At 41.4% G+C, this 22952-nt stretch overlaps 1 protein-coding gene across 5 annotated transcripts in view; it reads right to left on the bottom strand.

Moving 5' to 3' along the window:
* The window catches only part of TLN2 (talin 2), a 229989-nt gene that overhangs the window by 35240 nt on the left and 171797 nt on the right, over positions 1–22952 (bottom strand). For 4 of the 5 annotated variants that reach the window (XM_064456644.1, XM_064456646.1, XM_064456648.1 and 1 more), the window contains 13 exons: positions 22808–22948; positions 21457–21638; positions 19186–19318; positions 17503–17604; positions 14625–14795; positions 11664–11810; positions 10706–10807; positions 9202–9321; positions 6546–6692; positions 4880–5046; positions 3339–3522; positions 1119–1244; positions 319–435 (listed from right to left, as the gene is read on the bottom strand). In XM_064456644.1, coding sequence (XP_064312714.1) covers positions 319–435; positions 1119–1244; positions 3339–3522; positions 4880–5046; positions 6546–6692; positions 9202–9321; positions 10706–10807; positions 11664–11810; positions 14625–14795; positions 17503–17604; positions 19186–19318; positions 21457–21638; positions 22808–22948 — 1839 coding nt within the window. The remainder of the gene's footprint in view (positions 1–318; positions 436–1118; positions 1245–3338; positions 3523–4879; positions 5047–6545; positions 6693–9201; positions 9322–10705; positions 10808–11663; positions 11811–14624; positions 14796–17502; positions 17605–19185; positions 19319–21456; positions 21639–22807; positions 22949–22952) is intronic. The other variant, XM_064456649.1, reaches the window with a different exon arrangement.

Genomic DNA, 22952 nt, shown 5'->3' with positions numbered 1-22952 from the left:
ACTACCAAAGCCAGAATCAAAAAAAAGTGAACACTATTGGACTCACAAAAGAATATCTGTAGCGAAAGCTTAATGTCTAAAGAACAAAGAAGCTGTTGCTTCCAGATTTGTACATGACAGTATCTCAAATCTCAAAGAGGGCACTAGTAACATCTGAAAGTAGATAGGCTGAAGTGGCAATGTAATTGTCCTTTCAGAGATGACCTGCAACTGCATTGCATGCAATGCACCACCAGGCAGTAAAGCACAGCTTGAGGAAAAGAGCTTGGGCAAGCTGGTTTCAGTGTAAGAGCCACGTATGGCTATTTTGTTCTGTACCGTGAGTTCCTGTTTGATGTACTCAATTGTAGCCTCAAGAGCTCTTGTCCCTCGAGTAGCTTCATCTTCTACTGCTTTAACAGTCTTCAAAAGCGATGTGACATTTGTTACCATCACCTGAAGAAGAGAGAGGTGAAGACAAAAATAAGTGATTCCTTCCTCCCATTTTTCAGGGATATCAGAGTGTGAAGCAAGGCAAATTAAGCTAGGTAGCATTATTACTTCTAATAGGGCCTAAGAGGCTTCATGAACTGTACCTGTTATGGGACTAAATACCAGCTCTCCTGTCAGCCAGTTTCTGAAAGCTCCCTGTAAGTTGCAGAAATGTAGCACAACTAACTGTGGAGCGATGCCATCTTAAGTGTGAGTGTTCTGGCAAAAATTTTACAAAAAATTTCAAAACTCACAACATTTCCAGGGTACTGGATTCAGGCATTCTGAGCATATGTTGTTGATTAGAATGCAGTATTTAGGTACCATTTTATATTGGATAAATTTTAGTCTATAACTTTATTAAAGGAGAACCTGCTCTCAGACATGGGCTTGCAAAAGAAAGAAGTTTCTCTTCAGAAAGATTACGGTTCTTTCATCAAAAGTCATCTGACAGCCTACAAAAATGGATAGCTTCATGGAAACTCAATAGTGCCTTCTTATTTTTCCGTATTATCCCAGGATGGTAATGAAACAAAGAAAGAGACGAGATTTCAGGCAATCAGAAATTGCTGAAATCCAAACTTAGCATGTCTGTCAAGTGTGATTGCATAGATACTTTAAAATAAAATGTGAGAATAAGGTTTTACCTTGGCAGCACCTTTCAGCTGGTACATGGATGGATCATCTGCTGGTTTGCTGGCAGCTCCTTTGGTAGCACCAATGAGATCAGAAAGGGCCTTTGCAACATCCTTGATAGCATTGATCAGGACAACCTATAGGAATGAGAAATAGCTGTAAGACTCATGCAAGAAACAGTAGCCTGGATGAGGGCGTGATTTTTAGGACACACACAAAAAAAAAATCTACTACTGGTACACAAATAGTACTGCTCTCCCTCCTCCCCAGTAAAACACATAATATTCTAGAAGAGGAGAAGCTGTGTTGATAGCTACAGTATTTCATACAACCAGTCAGAATCTATAAAAGTGACTATTTCCTGTGAAGAAATTGAAATGCTGATTGCAGGTAGGATTTCCTTCTTCTGAGCTTCCCTAAGAGGAGGTTTACTCTTCTCCATGTTCTTTACCCTTTGGGTGAAAGTGGCATGAGAGTAAGAAAAGAGACTGATTATAAGCTTACAGACTAATGCTACACCTAAGTACCAATTCTGAAATCACCTGCTTGAAAGAACAAATGTACTTGCTATGGCTAGGTGTTAGAGGGAGACATTCTTTCAGGGAAAAGGAAGTTGAACCTCTGTGGAAGGCTATACAGAATTAAATGCTGAATAACCTGATTGGCCTTAAAGTCAGGAGAAGTAAAATCTGGAGATATTGTCTCTTAAACCTGAGCTCAAAGACAGAAGTCCTAGACAAAACACAGGCACTACAACAGGCTTCTTAATTATTTTAGGGTATTATTGGAATAATTCTCTCCTCCAAAGCCTTCTCCTTTGCTCTTTCCATTAGCAGAAAAATTAAATGGTTTTAATATTTTGCTGTTAATTCAAGAGAGTTCATTTTAAGGAAAATGTTGAAAGATGCATGAAAATTGAGAAAGCTCAGGAAAAAAAAAAGGTGTGGAACAGAACAATCACTTCTCAATAACTGCATTTCTGTAGCATTATAAATAATAAGAAAATAACTTCATTCCTTAATGTTTGTAGTTCACTGTAACTTATATAGAAGCCAAGTCTTTGCTTTTCCTGAAACGTTTATTTACCTTTTGGTAGGTCAGAAGTTCTTTGACCATGGAAATAAGAAAAAAAACCCGAGACTGATGTGATTGTTGTCCAACTGCCTACATTGTGTGGCAACTTGATGTATGAGACGTCTGAAACTGTATTGCACCAGGTAAAGCAAGTGTTGCTGCTATGGAAAAATCATATGCTGAAGTATCGTGTACAGAAGCTATTAGAAATGCTCCATTTAGGACACGTGATGCACCTATGATTTCAAACTGGCAGTATAAAATTGCTCCAAATAAAAAGTTACTTGTACACAATAGGGTTTATTCTAGGTACTGTATTTTTGGCCTTTACTTATAGAGAAAACCAACATATGATAAATGTTTTGCAAATGTTGCTAGTTTATGAAAATCATTCTGTTTAAAAACAACGACAACAACAATAAAAAAACCCAACAAAAACCAACCAACCAAACAAAAAAGACATGTTAAAAAAAAAAGCGCTTCCAGCAGTATTTTCCTAGGGAGGACCATCTTGGAAGTTTAGTCCATCATACAGGTCAGGCAAAACAGAACACGCATCTCTTTTCAGAGCATTATGCAAATGAGCAGGCTTTTTCAACCTAATTTGGTACCACCACAGGCACATCTGCAATATGCTTGCCAACCTCCATTTCACCAAGATCCAAACAAACAACTGAACAAATATTTTACATAATCGACACTGAAGGCTGAAGTTACTGATTTAAATGAAAATTAACTCAGATATAGCTAGAGAATGGCAACAGCTTGTTAGCTTACACAAGGAACACATAGTGAAAGCCCAGCTGCAAGCTGGATAAGTAGGTTTAAAGTCACACAAGCTCTTTAGAACAAAATTGGGATGAGTCACAGGTCCAACCACAACTTAGTAAAAATGAGACAAATACTTTGCCAAAAGCATCCCAGCCAGAACACACCCATGAAATAAAAGCAGAAGTATTATACAAAGGCCTGTCTAGTTCCACTCAATGGTTTAACCTCTTGATTGTTTCTAAAAGGAGAGTGATGTCTGAGTAAATCCAACAAAGTCCCGGAAGAGATGAACCCTACTGTGTTGCTTAAAAGCAGAAGTCTCACAAAGTCTTATCAATTGAAAATAGTCTCTGGTTTCTCTATGAGAAAATCTTAAAACATCTCACCTGTGTTTCAGGATCATCGGATCCCAAGCTAGCCGCTCCCAATTTTACTACCTCAGCAAGTTGAGTGATTGTATTAGCTGATGACTGAGCTGCTTGGGCCAGTTTGTCCTGACTCGAGGCAGCACCAGAAACCAACAATTTTGTGTCTTCAACTAAAGCTTTTGCTGTCTTCAGGATATTTTCCCTGTAGCAAAAAATAAAAAAAGGGGGAAGCAGGGAAGGACGTGGAAAAGGAGAAGAGGAAAAAAACGTGGTTTTTAATGTTATGGTGACTAACAGCTACGTAACAGAGCTGATGTAAGTCATCACACCAGTGTCTATTAAAATGGTAGTATTATCTTTTGGGCTAGATGCAAAGCAATTTATTAAAATGACCCCATCTTGAAAAGAAATGAGGTAGGGTAGTAGCAGAAGAGAGCACTGCATTTTAACATGGAAAGAAAATCTGGCTGTGCTGTGAGGAAAGTAACAGCTGTCAAACCTCCATCTTAATTAGCATATTGCAAGGAAACTAAAATAATTTTTTGTGAGGAAGGCAGTAGCAAGAATGGCAAAAGGAACAGACAATCTGACCTAGTCATAGTTCCCCCCCACCATATACATGTTTCGATGTGTCAGGACAACAAATCCAAAGCAACATTTGGGTAAAAGAAGAAACCATTTTGACTATGCACTTCACAAATAAGTCGCATTAACTGAGAACTAAAACCATATTAATGTAAAATGTCAGCCTGGAAATTAATGGCACTTGTATGAAAAACCCAGACTTTCAGTCTGCAGAATGGCACCAACTTACACAGCACTGCATCTTTCCTCTTTCTTGGGCAAATGGCAAGGCAGGAAATAAATGCTGACCACACAATTGCCACCTAGGCTGCGAAGCAGTAAGTCATTGTCTTGGCTGTGAAGCCCTGGATTTTACTGCAAAGGAAGTAACAATCAGACACTGCCAACCTCTTAACGTGGTGAAAAATGCTGTGGGATTATTTTGTTGCAGATGCTACTTGAAGGGAAAATGGGCTTATCTCTGCTGAAGGGGAAAATGCGTGGCATAGCTGGGCTGTTTCTATCACTGCTGTCCACAACAGCATTAACCATAAGCACGATTTAGCAAGACAAATAGCCAGACAGTCGAGACAGCTGTTGGATAAAAGCATACAGAAGATTCCTCTTCAATGTCATGGATAGCTAATTTTTGCAACTGGAATAACAGTGCATGGTGGTCTGTGCAATGACATGGCTTGAATAAAACAAAAAAAAAGCCAAAATAGTGCTACAGTTGTGGTCTTCTGCTGGAAATGCTCTCGGCAGATGTTCCCCAGCTTTTTATAATTCTTTCCTCATAGAAATAACCAATGTGAAGTGTGCTGTCCTCTATCAATATCCCAATTTTCCTATTTCTCTTCTCACTCCTCTGCCTCATTTAATTTCATTCATGGGAATCTAGAAAAGTAAAAATTTATCCCCACATGCCAGTCACTTCTGCCAGTTCTACTGTTCCCCTGTGCACGTGCTCTTCCGTCCTTTTCAGTTACACCGACCTGTGGTCTGCAAATGATTCGTTGTTCTCGGCATTAAGGGTTCCAGCAGTAGCGAACATGATAGTGGTGTCTAGATCTGCAATTATCCCAGACACAGCACTAGCTGCAGTAATACAGGCTTGCGTGCCTTTGTTTCCTGCTTGAAGGGCAGATAAAACTAAGGAGACCTGGAAACAACATAAAGCAACACAGTGGTCATTGAAAGAAAGCCTCATTACGGGATGTTGAGTTAAGCAAGCTCGTTAACATGACAAAACAACAATGGAAATTTCATTCCACAGCATCATTTTTCAAACTTTAATAAAACTTTCTTTCCCCTTTCCCTTATTTGCTCTCTTTGTGCAGCATTCATGATGATGACTAAAGATTGTCTCAAATTAAAGGGGACTTCAGGTGGGAAGTCTACTTTTCAGACAGAATGAAGTGATCTGTTCATCATAGGATGACACACATCAGTTAAAACTTCTTTGAAATACAGCCAGAGATAAAGTAGTGAACTTTTGTCAGGATAAATGTCAAAGCCAAGAGCTACTGCTTTCTCCCTAACACTTGCAAATAAACACTGGCCTCAAGCACCCCAGGAGGCACGTACAGTACATGGATATAAACTTTAACATCAGAGAAATAGAAAGTATAGATTCTCTAAATCCAGATACTAAATATTTATAGAAAATTATAAATTATATAAAGGCAATATATGGCTTTATATCTAGCAACATTTCTGATAATTAAAAAAGCTAGGAGATGTCCATTTAATCTAATTAACATTGTACTTGCAAAGCTCCACAGCTGGGATGCTGTTCTCATACCAGACTGTGGTCCTGAATTCTGCTTTTGCAAGATATATGTATACTGACTTCTAACAGTACAGTTCTTCCTGAGGTTCTGTTCAGATTCAGAGTTGTCACCGAATAGGTTGTCCCTGTGATCCATTATTAGTCTTCTTACCAGCTTTAACTCTTCTTACAAGATACTGTCTACCCCTGCCTAAATTTGAAATTGCTTATATTCCTGGCGCATGACACAGTGGAAAATCTGTGCAGCTGAGAGCACACTAACAAGGCAGAACAAGTGAAGTTTGGTGAAATCTGAAAGTAACTGACATTTGACTCTCAGTGTTTGTCCCCAGCAAAAGATGAGAGAGGCCACAAAAAAGGTTTAGCAAAGCCAAACTACCCAGGCCATCTGTTTCAAGTGGAAGTTTCCAAAGACCAAGAAGCCCCAGACAGTTTGAAGATGCAGTTCCAAGTGCATTAGCTTGGCCCAGTCCTAAAAGGGGAGGACATCGCTACATGAAATCACGTGTCATCAACCAACCTCATATCAGTAACTGTGGCCATATACGTGGACTTAGTATTTCCAAGGGAGTGCCTCATAAGGCACAAGTGCCATGTCATGTCTTAGGGATTAGCTATCGACCAGTCTCCCCCTGATATGAGGCTGAAGTTTTATTATGAGACATGAGAAAGGGCTAATCACAGGCTAAGCTAGCACATGAAGTGCATCAAACACTTGAAAGAAAAGTAAGAACTTAGTGTAATTCTGCCAGTATTGTACTATAATGGGAAGTTAAAAAAAAATAATTCCTGAACCCAAATAATTTGCCTGGTGTTGCTCCCAGGGGAAGCTCACTACATAAACACTGTGGGGCAACATAGAGTCTCACCTTTTCTGTGACAGCACGAGCACATTCTATCAACTCCCTTTTGGTGTAGCTGTCTGTAGGGCAAATCTGGAGAGCTCCAGCTTTTTGCACAAGAAAGATACAGCCATGGCCAAGTTCTTGCACCCGAGTCCTGATCTGGAACCCTATCTAGATGGTAAAGGAGTTACAGGGAGAAAGGAAACAAGATCAAAGTGAATAAATAAATGTCATGCTGGCACATTGTGTCAACACAAACGGAAACATGGTCACTCTGTTGATTCTTTATTACCAATATTCTGCCCATCACTATGCTCTCTACAGAGATCAAGAAAAAAAGGACAGATGTAATACCATCTACTCATGTAGCATAGCTGATGAAACAGGAGCACCAGTGAAACAGACCCTGGGAAAGAGAAGGCAGAAAGTGTGTACGTAAGTCAAGCATATGTAATTCAAGCACACACAATTTCACCATGCTCGAATAATGCTGCTTCATATCCCAGAACTGTACCGTCAGCGTCAAACATATTCAAGGTATGCACAATGTGAAAAGTATGCATTTATTCTACACTGCTGAAACGGTGTCAAAAAGTACATGACTCTGTTTGTTTTTGAATCTTGTAGAGAGTCTCAGCTCTCCAGAACTGGCCACATACATGCAGAGCACTGAAACGTGGAAAATCCTGCCCTTACCACTTCTGATTTATTAATAATCCTACAGCATAATCTGCACAGTCCCTGTTTAGAAACGTGAAAGTTTTAGTACCTGTGTGTACTTAGATTTATAGGTGTGTATTGGGATTAATAAATAAATAGGAATCACAGCCATTAGTATCACAAATGGAATTATTTCAACTTCAGGCAGAAAGCAACGTGCAAAAATGGTAATTCAGTTTAACAATATCAAGCTGAATGCAAGCCATTGCTTTTCACGTAGCTACTAAGCACGAAACACTCAAGTAGTCTAACAGCGGCAGAACATAATAAAAGTCAAAAACTCTTTGAAGATCTAGATAATCTGATAGATCTGCTGATGGTGAGATACCCTCTCACACCATCTCGACAAAACTTGCCTACGCTCCATAACCAGAGGCATGCAATGAGAAGAGAGAGGTGAAAGGATTTCTGTAGTTGTGCTCAGAGAATATGAAGCAGCTACTCTAACAGGTTAATGCAACCAAGGCAAATAGTCTGTATTCCTTTGTTAGCATGTGGCGTGTAAGACTGAATGTCCCATCAGCAAGAGATACTTGTGCTCCTACTGGTTGCCTGCATCTCACTATCAGGATGGCAAGTTATACCTGAAATTGCTACAGGCTAGATAAAAAAGCATATATGTATTTGTAATTCATCAAAACACATGAGATAGAAGGAAAGCTATATAGTAAATAATTAAAAGTTTTCTTTGTATTTGCAAGTTGTCTGTAAGCGAAAGCCCCAAGTAATTTAAGGAGGTTCTATCTTGGTCTATGGAATTACCCACTATAATCACAAGCTGCTTCTTTCTGAGGCTGGACTGAGGTTTTGACAAAAGGTAATTTGATTGGGTAATTTTGTAACAAGGCTTATAGCATAAAAAGCCGTGCTTACGAAGTAAAAAGTTACATCTTTTGCATTGTCCCCAAGTGTTGTTAAAAATCTGCTGGTTCATAGCACTCCTAGCAGAAAACTTGTTCCGTAGACAATTCACATGTATGGAGAGCAATGAAAGGGCTGAAGAGACTCAGGAGCGAAGCCAGTTTGAAGTTTTGAACATTCACTGAAAAAATTTTGCTGTAAATCCTAACTCCTACTGTTATACACCCGTGAATGTGAGCAGTGGTAAAATTGAGCCGTGTTCTCAGTAAACATGTACTCAGTAGTACTATGTGCAGCTCTGCCCCAACTGTGAAGGCACACTGAATAGAGAGTATATTTGGAGAAGGGAAAGCTTGACATCAAAGCCCAAAGACGACATGTCTTCACAAATTTTAAGAAGGAAACTGTACTTAATGATAGATACTCGTAAATAACTTGATATTTTAAGATTTCACAGCATTTTGAAAAGACACACAATTTCACTATGCTCACCAGTTCCTTTCCGTCCAATGAAAACAAACTCAGTAGAGTTTTTGTCTGGCTGCATATACTTTGTGTCTTTAAGACTGTTTTTAGTGAAAATAGAAGAACATTGTAAAACAGACAGATCCGTATCACCAAAGTACACCTATAACGTTGACCCGGTTCATGTCACAGATTCAATCAAGTGACAGCAGACCAAATGAAATTCTTCTGGGAATAGATGCGCTGTCCTGTCCCACATTTCAAGTGTCAGTGGGCCAGAGGTAGCACATCTGTTTGACTATTAGACAGAGCACACATAGTATAGACAGTGCTTTGTGTACAAAAGTGGCTAATGAAGCAAAGGCAGTAGAAACGCATTCACTATGTTTGTTTTAGAATCACTGTAAAGACATTTGAAAGAAAACCCATTACCCAATGGTTTGAAACCAATTATCCATTTGATCATACAAGGGATGTATTGCATTTGGCCATGGCTGCAAGCATGTTGGTGCAACCAAGCGAAGTGAATACTCCTTGTCACTTTGCTCTCTATTTATTGTATTCTCTACGGTAAAACAATACCCATGTTGACGCCACCGTGTACAGAGAATAAAGAGGTCTAAAAACTGCAGACCTCCTCTGGTTCTGCTGTAGCTGCAGCCATTCGGCCCTGGAGAGCCAAATGCCCATAGTCATTGGTCATTTGTGATGCAAGTCCTCCCAACTCTTCTGGGTTAGTAACCGACTTAGTCATCTGAAAAAAGAACACAGGCAAGAGAAAAACAAAAATGACAGGCATGAGAATAATTTGTTAATACACTCCAGCTTAGAAGCACGCTTGTTTGTTTGGCCACACTGATGAAATGGGGTGAACCACCTGCCATGTAAGGGACCTGTCCTCCAGCAAGAATTCCATGAGGAAACTCAAGCAAACATGCTTTATTAGAGTCACGGTAACCAGGCACTCACAGAACATACGAAGTAATCAAAGAGCAGCAGTTAGAGTTGGTAATTCACTCTTTGACTCAGCGGGGTGTCAGGCCAGGTACACAGTTACTCAGACCGGGTGGGGAAGAGGTTTTGTGTGTTGCAGCCACCTTATTTTGTCCAAAGTGAGCTAGCCTACGTCAGTCTCAGCTGGTGTGGCACAGGAACACAAAAATGAAAAAAAAAAAATAAATCTGAGAACCAATGCAAAACATGTCTAAGATATGGGAAGGGGACTAAGAAGAAATACGTAGAACTATGCAGAACGCCTCTGTAGAATGTCAATATATCGAACTAAATTTCTCTTTAGAAAAAAACCCTACCCTTTAACAGAGGTATTTCTTCTGTCTCCAATTTATGCTAGAAAGCCATGGAATTCCATCCCTGGGGCAAAACTAGTTTTAGAGAAATTTATACTGTTTGCCAATAAACTGCAATGTCACAGATAGCAGAATTACCAACCTGTCTTGACTACAACAGCAACCAAGTTTTGTAAAAAATCCTGTCTGTAGCATACGTAAATAGTCCCCTCGCCTCTCAAAAATGAACAAGTAATGGAAGTACTCTTCAAAAGGCAAACATTACAGTAAGCATTACTGTGAAACATGAGTTAAAAAAACCTTGATTCAACTAATGTCCTTTTTCCTTTTGTTAAACCCAAGTGAATCACAGGAATGTAAAACGAGAACACCTTGAGAGGTTATCTGCATTCATTCATAAGTATTACAGGGATCTGAAAATATTAATGTTATTTCACAAGCTAAATGAAACAGTAAGGATGAACAAGTAACCTGAAGTCACCAATAAATATAAGATGGTATTTCAGTTAACAATTAAACAGGCTGATGAAAAAGCATGTAGGTGAAATGTTTTCCTTTTATTTCTCATAGAAAATGAGCCACACAAGTTTTTCTGCAGAAAAGCCACAGTACAATTCAGCACTCCTGCTGTAGAGGGCTACCCTTACGATCACGCCACCAAGATCCCAAGAATTAAATTGACAAAATTGTTACTTCCTTTGCTCCATTACCCCTAAAGAGAAGAGTTTATTGAAAATCAGCATTATCAAGAGGTTTCACAAGACTGCTAAACATTCAATGTTCCTTATGTACCCAAACACATTTGCACTTAGTTCTAATGAAATATCTTACCATTTCCTGTGCTGTTACAGCAATGGCTTTAGAATATTTCACCACAGTAGTCTGATAATCGACAAATGTTCCCTTGGGATCTGGAGGCATACCTTCATCCAGCTGCAACAGAGAGGGAAACATACAGCAGAAATAGTAGGTCATAACCAATAACATACTTTATACATATTAATGAAACGGTGTTAGTAATTTTTATAATATCCTCTCTCTCAAAATATGCAAGTGAAGACCGCAGCAGTATGTATGAAGAAGCTCAGAAAATACTTTAACCCATGTTATGAGCATTGAAGACACAGAATTTACAGTACAGAGTTTTCAAGTGCAAGATCAACTTCTCATGCAACGACAAAACACCTGTTGTTCTCAGATAATGTAGAAAGGAAAGTGCAAGGTTACAAAACAAAATGTTCCTGCAAGAAGATAATGTAAGAATCCTTTACATGGTGAAGGCTTCAATCCTGCACACCTTTAACTTGAGATAGGAAAAGCTAATTACTGGGATTGAACTCATTTACACTTTGCAACTATACGTTTCAGTAGAACAGTTTACAATGCATAGCAGAGCACTTCAAGCTTGGAAATCTTCTCTGAAACTAGTTTGCTTCAAGGTTGGCCTGCTGATCATTTAACAGACTAACATGATAGATAAGTAGGAAGAGAAAGCAAAAACAAAAGGCCCATTAACCTAAGCTCACAGTTAAATACCAGCACATTACTAAATAAAAATATTTTGTAGTAATTCTACCAACAGGTACCATGTAGGCTGTTAACACAAGCACCACCACCCACATCAGGTTGATTTCACAACTTGCAAATCAAAGAATCTTTAGGTTTCCAGTCATAGCAGCCAGTTACCAGCCATCGCTGAAGTGAATCATCATCAGCTCTTCCAACCCCCTGCAATGTGGACTGGCTTTCAAGAGCAAAACAAAATGGGGGTCTGCAGTTTTATGCTCACCTTGCTCATTGCCTCTGCTATTGAGTCTACCATACCTCCAACCATGCCTACTTCACTTGCAGCTTCATTTAAGGTAACCATGATATCATCTACAGCCTCTTTCATCAGTTGAGCGGCCTCAGTGATTGCATCGTGTGTATGAGATGCCTGGAAAAGAGAAAATGAGAAAACAGAGATCAGAGAACATTCTGTGCACATATCAAATATGTGAATTAAAAGTGTAATTAATGAAGACTATAAAATAAGAACTTTGAAAATCCCCTTTCAGATCAAAGATGACAAGCTAAATCTAACAACAATGTCGAGAGACACATCTTGCTTAAATGAGAAAACACGTTGACTACAAAGTGCTTACAAAAACAACAGGACCTTTACCAAAAAAAAGGAGAGATGAAAACAACTTATACGTAACAGAAACAAAGATAAGGGAAGAGATTAACACCAAACAGTGAAACAGTCTACTTCTGTACCAAACCAAAATGTTCAAAAAAGACACACGTGGACATATGACTTACAAGAGCAATAATTCTGCCATATAAATGAATAAACCACACCATCACAATCAGATAATATCAGTTAAAAAGACTACAAACAAATAACACTCTGAATAAATGAATTCACAATGATTTTTCTAAAACAATTAATAAAACAAAATAACAAATGCAAAAAATCCTATCTTCAATCAAAAACCTGCTTCAAAAACATCTACTTTGATATGCATATAATAAAAAAACCCAAAACAAAAAAACCCCAACTCAAACCCCAAAATAAACACAAATAACAATTAAAGAAACCCCACATGAACAACACTGTCAAAATAAATGAGGCACGAGTGCCGCTCAGAGAAAGGTGTCAGAAGCAAGCCAGAAAGAAAAGGTTGTGTGACAATGGCTTTCTAAATAATGCTGCACGGAGCGCACCAAAGAAGAAGCATCATGTGCCAGCAGCTACCAACAAGGGCACACGAAGTGAACTAGAAGAAAAAGGCTTTGCATGACAACTGCTCTCTATAAGGATGCGTGAAGAGTGCCAGAGAGAAAAGGTGTTGTGACCCAACGGCTCCCTGTAAGGGTGGACGAAGCATGCCAGAGAGAAAGGCTTTGTGTAACAAGGGCTCTCTATCTAAAGATGAGCAGAGCATGCCAAAAAGAAGCTGCACATGCCAATAGCTACCTGTACGGGTGCGTGAAGCACGCCAGAGGGAAAAAGCATCATGCGCCGACAACTCTCTGTAATTGCATGCGGAGTATGCCAAAGGAAGAAAGCATCCTCTGACAAAGGCTGTGTATCAGGGCACTTAGAGGGTACCATAGATAAAAAGCATTGTGCGCCAACAGCTCTCTGTAACAGCTCATGGAGCATGCCAGAGGAGAAGGCGTTGCATGCCAATGGCTCCCTGTAAGGGTGCACGAAGCATGCCAGAGGAAAAGATGTTATGTGTCCATGGCTCTATAAAAGTGGGCGGAGCACACAAGAGGGAACAGGCATTATGTACCAATGGCTCTCTATAAGGGCATGCAAAGCACGACAGAGAGAAGAGCTGTCGTGGGCCAACAGCTCTCTAAGTTTGCGCTGAGGGCACCAAAGAAAAAAGGCATCATGCGCCAGTGAGAGTGCATGAAATGTGCCAGAGAAAATGAGCGTTGCGCGCCAACATCTCTCTTTAAGGGTGCATGGAGCGCAGCAGAAGAAAAGGTGTTGTGTGTGCCTCTGTCTACGAGGGTATGCAGAGCGTGGCAGAGGAAGAGGGGGTAGCGAGCCACTGGTCCTCCATGAGGGCACACAGAGAATGGCAGAGGAAGAAGGCGTCCCCTGATGACAGCTCTCTATGAGGGTGTGAAGAGCATGCCAGGGAGAACAGGTGGTGTGCACCAACGGCTCTCTGGAAGGGCACACAGAGTGCACCAGAGAGAAAAGGTCTTGTGTGCCAGCAGCTCTCTATAAAAGCACACGAAGCATGTCAGAGAGGAGAGGCACCAGGCGCCAACGGCTCTCAATAAAAGTGCATGGAGCACACCAGAGGAAAAGGCATTGTGTGTTAACAGCTTTTTAGAAAGATATACACAGCATGCCAGAGGAAGAAGTGTTGCTTGCTCGTGGCTCTCTGGTTGTGTGAAGCATGCCGGAGAGAACAGGCATTGCATGCCAACAGTTCTCTGTCAGGGTGTGCAAAGTGAGGCTGTAGAAGAAGGCATCCCCTGAGAATAGCTCCCTATCGGGGTGTGCAGAAGGCCAAAAAGGGGAAGACCCCATAGTTGGTAGTGCCGCAGGCCAGCACCCCTTGGCAAAAGGCACATGCATCAGTCAGTGAAGGAAGCAGTGCCTGGTAGCATCCCCCAGTGCGAGGCGTGGGAAGCGCACCATAAAATGTCGGGAGCAACCCTGCAGGCATGGTACTGCTGGAGGGGGTGAGACACATGTATGCACAGCTAGGGCTGTGCCCTGTTGTGCCGTTTTTTTAACGGCAGGGGATGTGGTCTGTCACACCCCTGGGGAGCAGGACAAGGCACGGATGGCCACCCACCCACTGGGAGGAGGGATGAGATCTGGATGATGCACACTTCTTGTGCTGTTGCATGGCTTGCAGGATGGTGCTCGCTTCCACATGGAGCTCATCAGCAGAAAGCATGCCCTGTCCTTTCTTCTGGGCAGTGTGGAGCGTAAGGCAGATGGGCTCTGTCTTTCAACCTGCTGCTGGTTGTAGTAGTGCATAAATATTTGCCATCAAACCCTGACTTTGTGTCCCTTGTGAAGATGCTGTGAGCCGGACTGGAATCCTATCTTCCACAAGTATTTCCACTCTCCCCAAGAGAAGTCAGGAGGACCGTCAGTGGCATTTTCACTTCAAAAGCATTCCTGAGGCGTGCAGTAGGTAGGTGCTGTGTTCTCTGCCCTGCCTGCTCTCTCCCCTCATATGCCCGCCCTCTTCAATAATCCCTTAGTTACACACAGCAACTGTACCTTGGGGTTTCCTCCCCCTTCTTTGGCAGCGTACAACATCTGTAAGGCAGATTCTGCGAGTGTCTTGGTCTGGTCCAACACTGTCATCTGTTGCTGATGATCTAGTGTTTTAGATGCCACACCAACTGCAGCTAAAACCAAGGGTTCAAAATAACTTGCCAGCTGTGTTACCTAGGAAAGCCAGAACAACCACAGAAAGCCATTAACCCCATTTCTCAGGTGTGACTGAGAGGAACAATATTTCCATGATTACCACCGGACAGCTCAAGCAGCACACTGTCCTAGTGCTTCTGCGCTATACAGTGTTTAGTTTGTATTATCTGTCCATGTAATTCTGTGTCCCCTCACCTTCAAATTCCTTGATAAAGCCATGTGTCTCCTTCAGATGTACATGGTCCCATGAGGTCAGATAGAAATTGCTTTTGAAGATGTCACAGGAGCTGCATGCTGCTTGGGAACACCCATGACAAGCGTCTCCTCCATACATGGGAGGAACTTCTCAACCTTCATTGTGGATGACAGATAACAAATGGGACTGCATTGGATTTGGACCCCTCTGTTCACCTCAGACTGCTTGTATTCGCAACCTTTGCTCCCTAAGATCTCAAACGCTCTTCATCAGACTGCAGTGCAGACCTTGATGGTTCTCTGCTGAGCAAGACACCAGAGCGGGCACAAGTCCTAACAGTACCTCCATAGTTCATTACCGCTGATGCATGAACACTTCCCTAAGACAACCCTGCAGTATTTCTTGCTGCTAAAAAGAAGACTAGTGGTTAAGTCCTCGTCTGCAACCCAGTGGCTGGTATAGGCCAACAGGAATACACATGCTACAAAGACTGCATACCAAGCACACGGCATTTTTGCCTCAGTTAATTACTTGGGCTTGATACAGTGCTTGGAATATCTGAAGACACAGATCTGCTAGCAGCTTCTGTTGCTGTATTTTAGTCTTCAGAAATACATGCAGTCAGTCTCTCTGTTTTCCCCAGTTTCTGATCTGACTTACACTTGTTTTGAGGAACATGTATCTTTTCTAAGAAAATAAGCGGGTATTTTTATATGAATGAATATTTTTACAGTATACCTGTCATCTGACACATCACCTACAAGACCAGAAGAGCGCTTGGTTCCTGTCAGAAATCTGTGAGACACCGCTTTTACCATTTTTACTGGGTGCAAAAACCCTGTACTGCTTTGGCCTGATTACTCCACAGAACATGCACAAATAGCTCGCTGCAGCACTGTCTAGTACACCTGAAACCTCAGAAGTTCAAGTGTAGGTACATTTGCAGGGGCTATAAGCATAGGCAGCTTTTGAAAGCGGTCATGGGGAAAAAAATGGCAGTACTTCATGTGCAGGAAAAGATATTGAAAGGTTGACTCCATCTAAATGATGATGTGGATAACCAAGAGCCAATAAAATTTTAAGACAGTCAGACTTGTTTTTCTATTTTGCTTCTCAGGGGATTAAAGCCAAAAAAAAGGGAAAAAACCCTCAGTAACAGGAACAGTTTCTTCTGCATTCAGCAGGAAAAACAGGCACCAGAAAAGTGCTGTTGACTTTGGTCAACATTTACCTAACATACAGGTGCAGGAATGTGACTCCCTATCTACCTGTATCTTCACAATCCTGATCTGTCGTGTGCCTCAAAGGGCTAGGTAAACTGACAATCAAAACTGCAAGTAGTTGAGACGTTATCAAATATTTGGTAGTTATCCCAAGCTAAACAGAGTTACTTGGGTACAACTCTGGAAGAGCTCTCACACTAACAAAGTGATTCCTCTCCAGTATTAAATGCACTGACACAGAAAACTTGTATCCATTTTTCTCTCAAGAATATATTGTAGGATAAGGAATTGCTACCTGAGAAACTACTAAAAACTTGTAATAACCACAGTAAATAACACACACTTCTGGTACACCCGTTGTAACATTTAATTTTTGGACAGAGATCCAATAAGCTCAAGTTCTTCCACACTTACACTCAACATAACAGAGGGACATATTAACACAACGCTTGCAAAAGAATGCAAGATTTTTATAAGCCTTTCTTCCTCCCCAAGCCCTAAACATTTGCAGCAGGGGCTGAAACTGAGGGTAGTTCTAAATCACTGATTTTTTCCTAATTGAGCTAACACTCCCTCTATAATCAAAGGAGCAGAGCACCTCCCTCAGAAGATGGAAAGCAGGCAGATCACACTCCTCCTCTGAAACCACAGTCTAAATCTCCCTCTCCTCAGACTGCAGAGGCTGCTTCAGGAGATGGGCCTCCATAGTCCAGAGGTAACCTCTGTGTATACCTCACACCTCCTTCTCTTTGTCATGAGCTGGCCAAGAAATAGAGTAGCGTGCTTTATGCAAGGACCTCAGATCAGGATAGGATCTGACAGCCTTTTCCAGACTTCATCAACTGGCCAAATTCTGCTATATATACATATTTGACTATAACTCTGTGACCTGCTGAACAAGCCCGGAGTGTGATGGGCCCCAGGTCCTGCGGTCACCTTTAGCACAGCACAAGAGACAGAAGAACCTACACATATGTACAGTGCTGGCTGCAACAGCCAGGGGTAGGGACACCTATAACACAGGTCTCCATCCTTCCATCTTTGCTTTTCCCTCCCTTTTCTTCATTTGCCCTTTCTTTGCAAACCTGTCCCTCACCAAAAAACCTCAGTGAAAATATCTGATGGCCCAAAACATAAATGGGTTTATTTGGTCTGAGCTTCAAGTATTTGGAAATCCCAGATCTATCCTTCTTCCACATGCTTTCTTCTGCTCTTTCATAGGAAGTGAAAAAGCTCCTAAATCATAGTCTCCCCTCATGTCCAGCTGTCCAAGATTTCAAATACCTTTGCAATGGTAAGACAGTACCTTGTGCCCAAGCTGAGCTGCCTCTCCCCGAGCTGCAGTAGCTATGGGATCAATGAGGTGGCCAATTTCCTGGACGACTGATGTCAGCTGCTCCTGCAGAGCCTAATATAAAGAGAAATTGTCAGTTACTATCACAGCTGTTCTTTTATCAACTTGTACCATACCATAACAATCACCCTCAGACCAACCAACATATTCAGAACGCTGTTCAAATGATCCACTACAGTAGGATGCAGATATCCATGCTGTCAGCTTTCTTTATGTACCTGCTCATTTCTTCTCCTTTAGCCTGTTTCAATAACAAGAACCCTGATAGGCCTGCTCCTCTTTAGATATATATGACAAGCCTGGGGAGAGAGGGGGGAAGATGGCTCCCTCCTACTCCAGCTGACTGAAGCAAACTTGGCAGTAGGTGTCCTTTCTCACTGCAATGTGACAGCGCCCCCCTGCCCACCTGGCAACTCTTCTCACCCTTCCAAAGATTTAGTATCACTGCACCGATCAGAGAAATCAGCAGGAGCCCCTGGTTTAAATATGAAGAAACATTCTTCAAAGCAGACAATACAGCACAAGAGCAAAAAGCTCTGCTTTAGACTTTGAAGCTAGCAGGAGAAATTCACCTATAAGGAAAGACAAAATAAAAATATGACATCTCTGACGAACAGAGATGTGGACTGACCTCCTGAATACCATTTGCAGGACAGAAGCATAAGAAAAGCGTATTTTTGGGCTTGTCAAGACATAAATACTGGCTTTTAATTCAGAGCCACTTAATGTCTTACCAGCTGCTGGAATTTAGCTCACTCATTAAAGACAAGAGAAAATAAATACTATATTTGCACTCTGTTAAATTCCTGTACTGCTTTATAAATATCTGCCATTTTCTGAAACGTTTATTTCAATTCATCATGGTGTCCAAGATGACTTCATTATTTAAATAGAAAATAATTATATCTATGACATATTTCCCGTAATTATTTTTGTATAACTTCATATTTAGTCTGAGATGTTTCCGGTATGCAGTGTTACAGCCCAAAGAACATACTAGAATACACAAACAGCCATGTAATTTCAGGAAGCAACAGTACAAAAAGACACTAAACACCAAACTGAGAATCTGATTGTGAGTTGCTGACTTTTTTTTGGCAGTCTGGCATGACAGCCCTTCCTCAATTAGATAAAGGCTGAAATAGCACGATTGATCTACATTACCATGGGGCGTGGCAGGGGGGAAGGGAGCTTTTTTTAATGAGAACATATCAACATTAACTCCAGATTTCACTTATTTAATGACAAAATAGGCATTAAGAAAAATTACATTGACATTTACATCACCAGACTCCCAGTAATAGATTAATTTCAGAAACCTCCCAACTTCCACATGGCAAGGCACCAGAGAAACACTATCAGTCAGTCATGTCAGCACAGGAAGTCAGTAATATGTGGGGGGTGGTTAAAAATAAATACTTTCGCCCCTACTTTTGCCTGGTGATTCTGGTATCTTTCCAGAAGTGATACACTTTGGCTGGTACATGATTTTGCCTAGAAAGATTCCAGTAAGAACACTTCTCCCCTCACTGGTAGATTGTGCCAAGTGCTCAGCTCTGAATCTTCAAATGGAAAGAAAAGCAGCATGGTAAGTGAGGCTGCTTAGCATCACTGTTCCTGTGCTATCTCCCTTACCTCAACTGAGATGTCATCCCTGGTGGCCAGACTCTGACTGACGGCTGCAAGGGAGGCCTGCTCAATGTCTCTGATGCATCTGTTGATGCCATCAATGGAGAAATCACATTCTCGCTGGCCTGGGGCCTTGTCCCTGAAACACAGAGGTAGTAAGCTGAGCATGGTGGGAAGGAGGCAGAGTCTTTCATGAGTGCACACAAGTGTACTTCATTACCTGACAATACATAAAGCACGTGGAAGGAGAGCGACAAGGACGAAAGTTAGCTTTGTTCTACCTATGGGATTTTGCTATATGTACAGAGTACTCTGCACGCTTACATACACACACACACATGTATCGCTCCTCTCAACGATTAGACAGAAAAAAATTTGTTGCCTCAGAAGAAAAGTGCAAATCCCAACTCCTCAGGATGGCCAGACCGGCCCAATAATAAAGGCCAACATGATAATGCAACAAACACCATGAAAAATATTCACATTTCTGTACAGTGCAATCGCAATCGACCGTCTCAGAAAACAATTCCTTAGGAGTTAGGTGTTACATTCAGTCCAAGGTATCTTTTAACAAAGGCTAGTTTCTGGGTAAAAAAAACTGGCTGGATGGCCAAGCCCAGAGAGTTGTGGTGAATGGAACAAAATCCAGTTGGTGGCTGGTCACGAGCAGGGTTCCCAGGGCTCAGTGTTGGGGCCAGCCTTATTAAATATCTTTATCAATGATCTGGATGAGAGGATCGAGTGCACCCTCAGTAAGTTTGCAGATGACACCAAGTTGGGTGGGAATGTTGATCTGCTTCAGGGAAGGAAGGCTCTACAGAGGGACCTGGACAGGCTGTATCGATGGGCCAAGGCCAACTGTACGGGGTTCAAGAAGGCTAAGTGTCCAGTCCTGCACTTTGGTCATAAAAACCCCATGCAACGTTACAGGCTTGGGGAAGAGTGGCTGGAGAGCTGCACGGTGGAGAAGAACCTGGGGGTATGGGTTGACAGATGGCTGAATATGAGCCAGCAGTGTGCCCAGGTGGCCAAGAAGGGCAACAGCAACCTGGCTTGTATCAGGAATAGTGTGGCCAGCAGGAGCAGGGAAATGATTGTGCCCCTGTACTCAACACTGGTGAGGTCACACCTTGAACACTGTGTGCAGTTTTGGGTCCCTCAGTACAAGAAGGACATTGAGTTGCTGGAGTGTGTCCAAAGAAGGGCAACAAAACTGGTGAAGGGTCTAGAGGACAGATCTTATGAGGAGAGGCTGAGGGAGCTGGGGTTGTTTAGCCTGGAGAAGAGGAGGCTGCGGGGACACATTATTGCTCTCTACAACTACCTGAAAGGAGGTTGTAGTGAGGTGGGTGCTGGTCTCTTCTCCCAGGTCACTAGTGATAGAATGAGAGGAAACAGCTTCAAGCTGCATCAGGGGAGGTTTAGATTGGATATTAGGAAAAAATTCTTCACTGAAAGAGTGGTCAGGCATTGGAACAGGCTACCCAGAGAGGTGGTAGAGTCACCACCCCTGGGGGTATTTAAAAGATGTGTAGATGCGGCACTTCAGGGCATGGTTTAGGAGTCATGGCAGTGTTGGGTTGATGGTTGGACTTGAGGATCCCAGAGGTCTTTTCCAACCTTAATGATTCTATGATTCTGAGTGCTTTGTTGATTTCAGTACAATCACTATCAAGATCAACAAAACTGTAAACACTCCTTAATTCACTGTTTTCACATCATTTTGATCTAATCAATATTAACAGGTTAAGTATAGAACTACACTTTAAAATTTTCAATAAGAAAGGGGTAGACAGGTTTACTCCAAAAATAAAAAGAACATTCACTTCTTGCTACGCCATTCTTGCAACTAAACCAAGAATACTATAGTAAAGAATAGTAGCAAAGGTAATTTATCTACTGTCTGACCCACCTTAAAAAAAAAAAGAAGCTGTTTTCTACACACTGTATGTTGGTACATGATTTGGATGGAAGTAATATTAACTACATATTTTTATTCTACAGCATTCTCCATTACATTTACCTTAAACTTAATTGGAAGTGGAACCAGGGAAGGAGAACAGTATACGAAGAACAACCCTATACTGCAGAGGGCTACAGTCATCCATTATGATTAAACACCTAGCATAACTGGGGAAATGATGTGCAACACAGAATAATTTCCATTAGTCAAAAATACCACTGTTCTAATAGCCATAAGATATTATTCTTTATGAATGGCTGCTCAATTTTTACGGCTTAAATGTGGACACAAAGAATTTACTACAAAAGACATACCTGATAGAGGTGATAAGACTCTTGATAGAATCTGAGACAGTATGGGAATGCCCAGCTAGCACAGACCACGTAGGGGGGTCTTTTGGATTGATAGCCAGAGAACGAGCAGTTTTAATCAATAAAGATGAGCTCTCCAACATTGTTTTAGCAGACACTAAAATTGGTTCCTGTGCTCGCGATCCCTGTGGTCAGAAAGGTATAAGAACAGAAGAACATTTAAATAATTCTTTGAGTTTGTCCACACTTTCTGCTCCTAAAAATCTATTTAATTAACAATATTAAAATGGCGTTATCATTTCTCATATCATACTACTATATTCACATATAGTCAACAAGGAAATAGTGCTAAAATCATTGCAGTCCAACTGTTTTCTCTGTAACATACTTAAGAAACACTTTTCAAGTTTAGAAAGGCACCATCCAGCTGAGAAACAGGAGAAAACAATGATGCTTGTCTAATAATAGACTATGGAGACATCATGGAAAAGAAATTTAATTGGCCACAAAACTTGGAAGATCCAACCAAGCGTGCTCTTTTCCCAGGAATTACTTGGACTACAACATTCTAATTGGGTCATCGTCTCCCTATCTTATTTTATCACCAGTACTCTGGTAAACTCAGATACCACAGGCCTGGAGGACAGGCTTAGATTTCAGTTACAGCCCCACAACGTTAAGATTACAACATCATCTGATATTGCCACCTGGAAGGGAGGCTGCCAAAAGCAGGAAGGAGCGGTTGGAGAGTCAGTAACAATACATGATCTCTACTTCAAAGCTTTTATGGAGCTTGAAGGTTTTTTTTCCTCCTTAATAAAAAAATCCTTTATTATTACTTTAAATACTGTTCTGTTGTCATTACAGGGGTTGAGGATGGAGAACTCAGGAAAAAATACAGAAGGACCACAGAAAGTTATTCTTCCCAGAAAACTGCTTCTTGTCACCATGACTGCATCATTTTTGGAAAGGTAAAACCCCTGCAATCACCCTTCAATCCCTTTCAGAACTACTTAAATTCCATTTGTTAAAGCTGCTCTTGAAGAGAAAAAAAGGGATATTTATTACTTTGTCACATGGAAGAACCCAGTAACAAGACACGCGAGTCACCTGTACTGTACCATTTTACTAATAGGACACCGGCAGTGCTTACTGCAGCCTAACTAGTTTTATCCTACTGGTGCAAAATTCGAGGTCAGAGGTTAAGCAAAAGACAGCAGAATGCCCTATGAATGGCCAGGAACACAGAGACACATTTCGGGGTCAGGTCTTTACACTCACTTTCCTTCTCCCGACACATGATTAATTCAACATTTTCAACTCTTTAGGGTGGAAGTGCAACATCCTGCTTTACCTCAGTGCTGATCTGTGCTGGTATGCTGACAAATTCTGGATTTGAAGCAAATGCTGTCAGATTTTCCACAGCCTCTATCAAAGGTGCAGTAGCAATTCTGCATTTGTTGCGGTTCTCTTCAGAGAAATCACCATCCAGGGCCTGG

Source organism: Phalacrocorax carbo, chromosome 7 (assembly GCF_963921805.1).
Source record: "Phalacrocorax carbo chromosome 7, bPhaCar2.1, whole genome shotgun sequence".
Taxonomy (NCBI): domain Eukaryota; kingdom Metazoa; phylum Chordata; class Aves; order Suliformes; family Phalacrocoracidae; genus Phalacrocorax; species Phalacrocorax carbo.
This window is presented reverse-complemented; position numbering and strand designations above follow the sequence as displayed.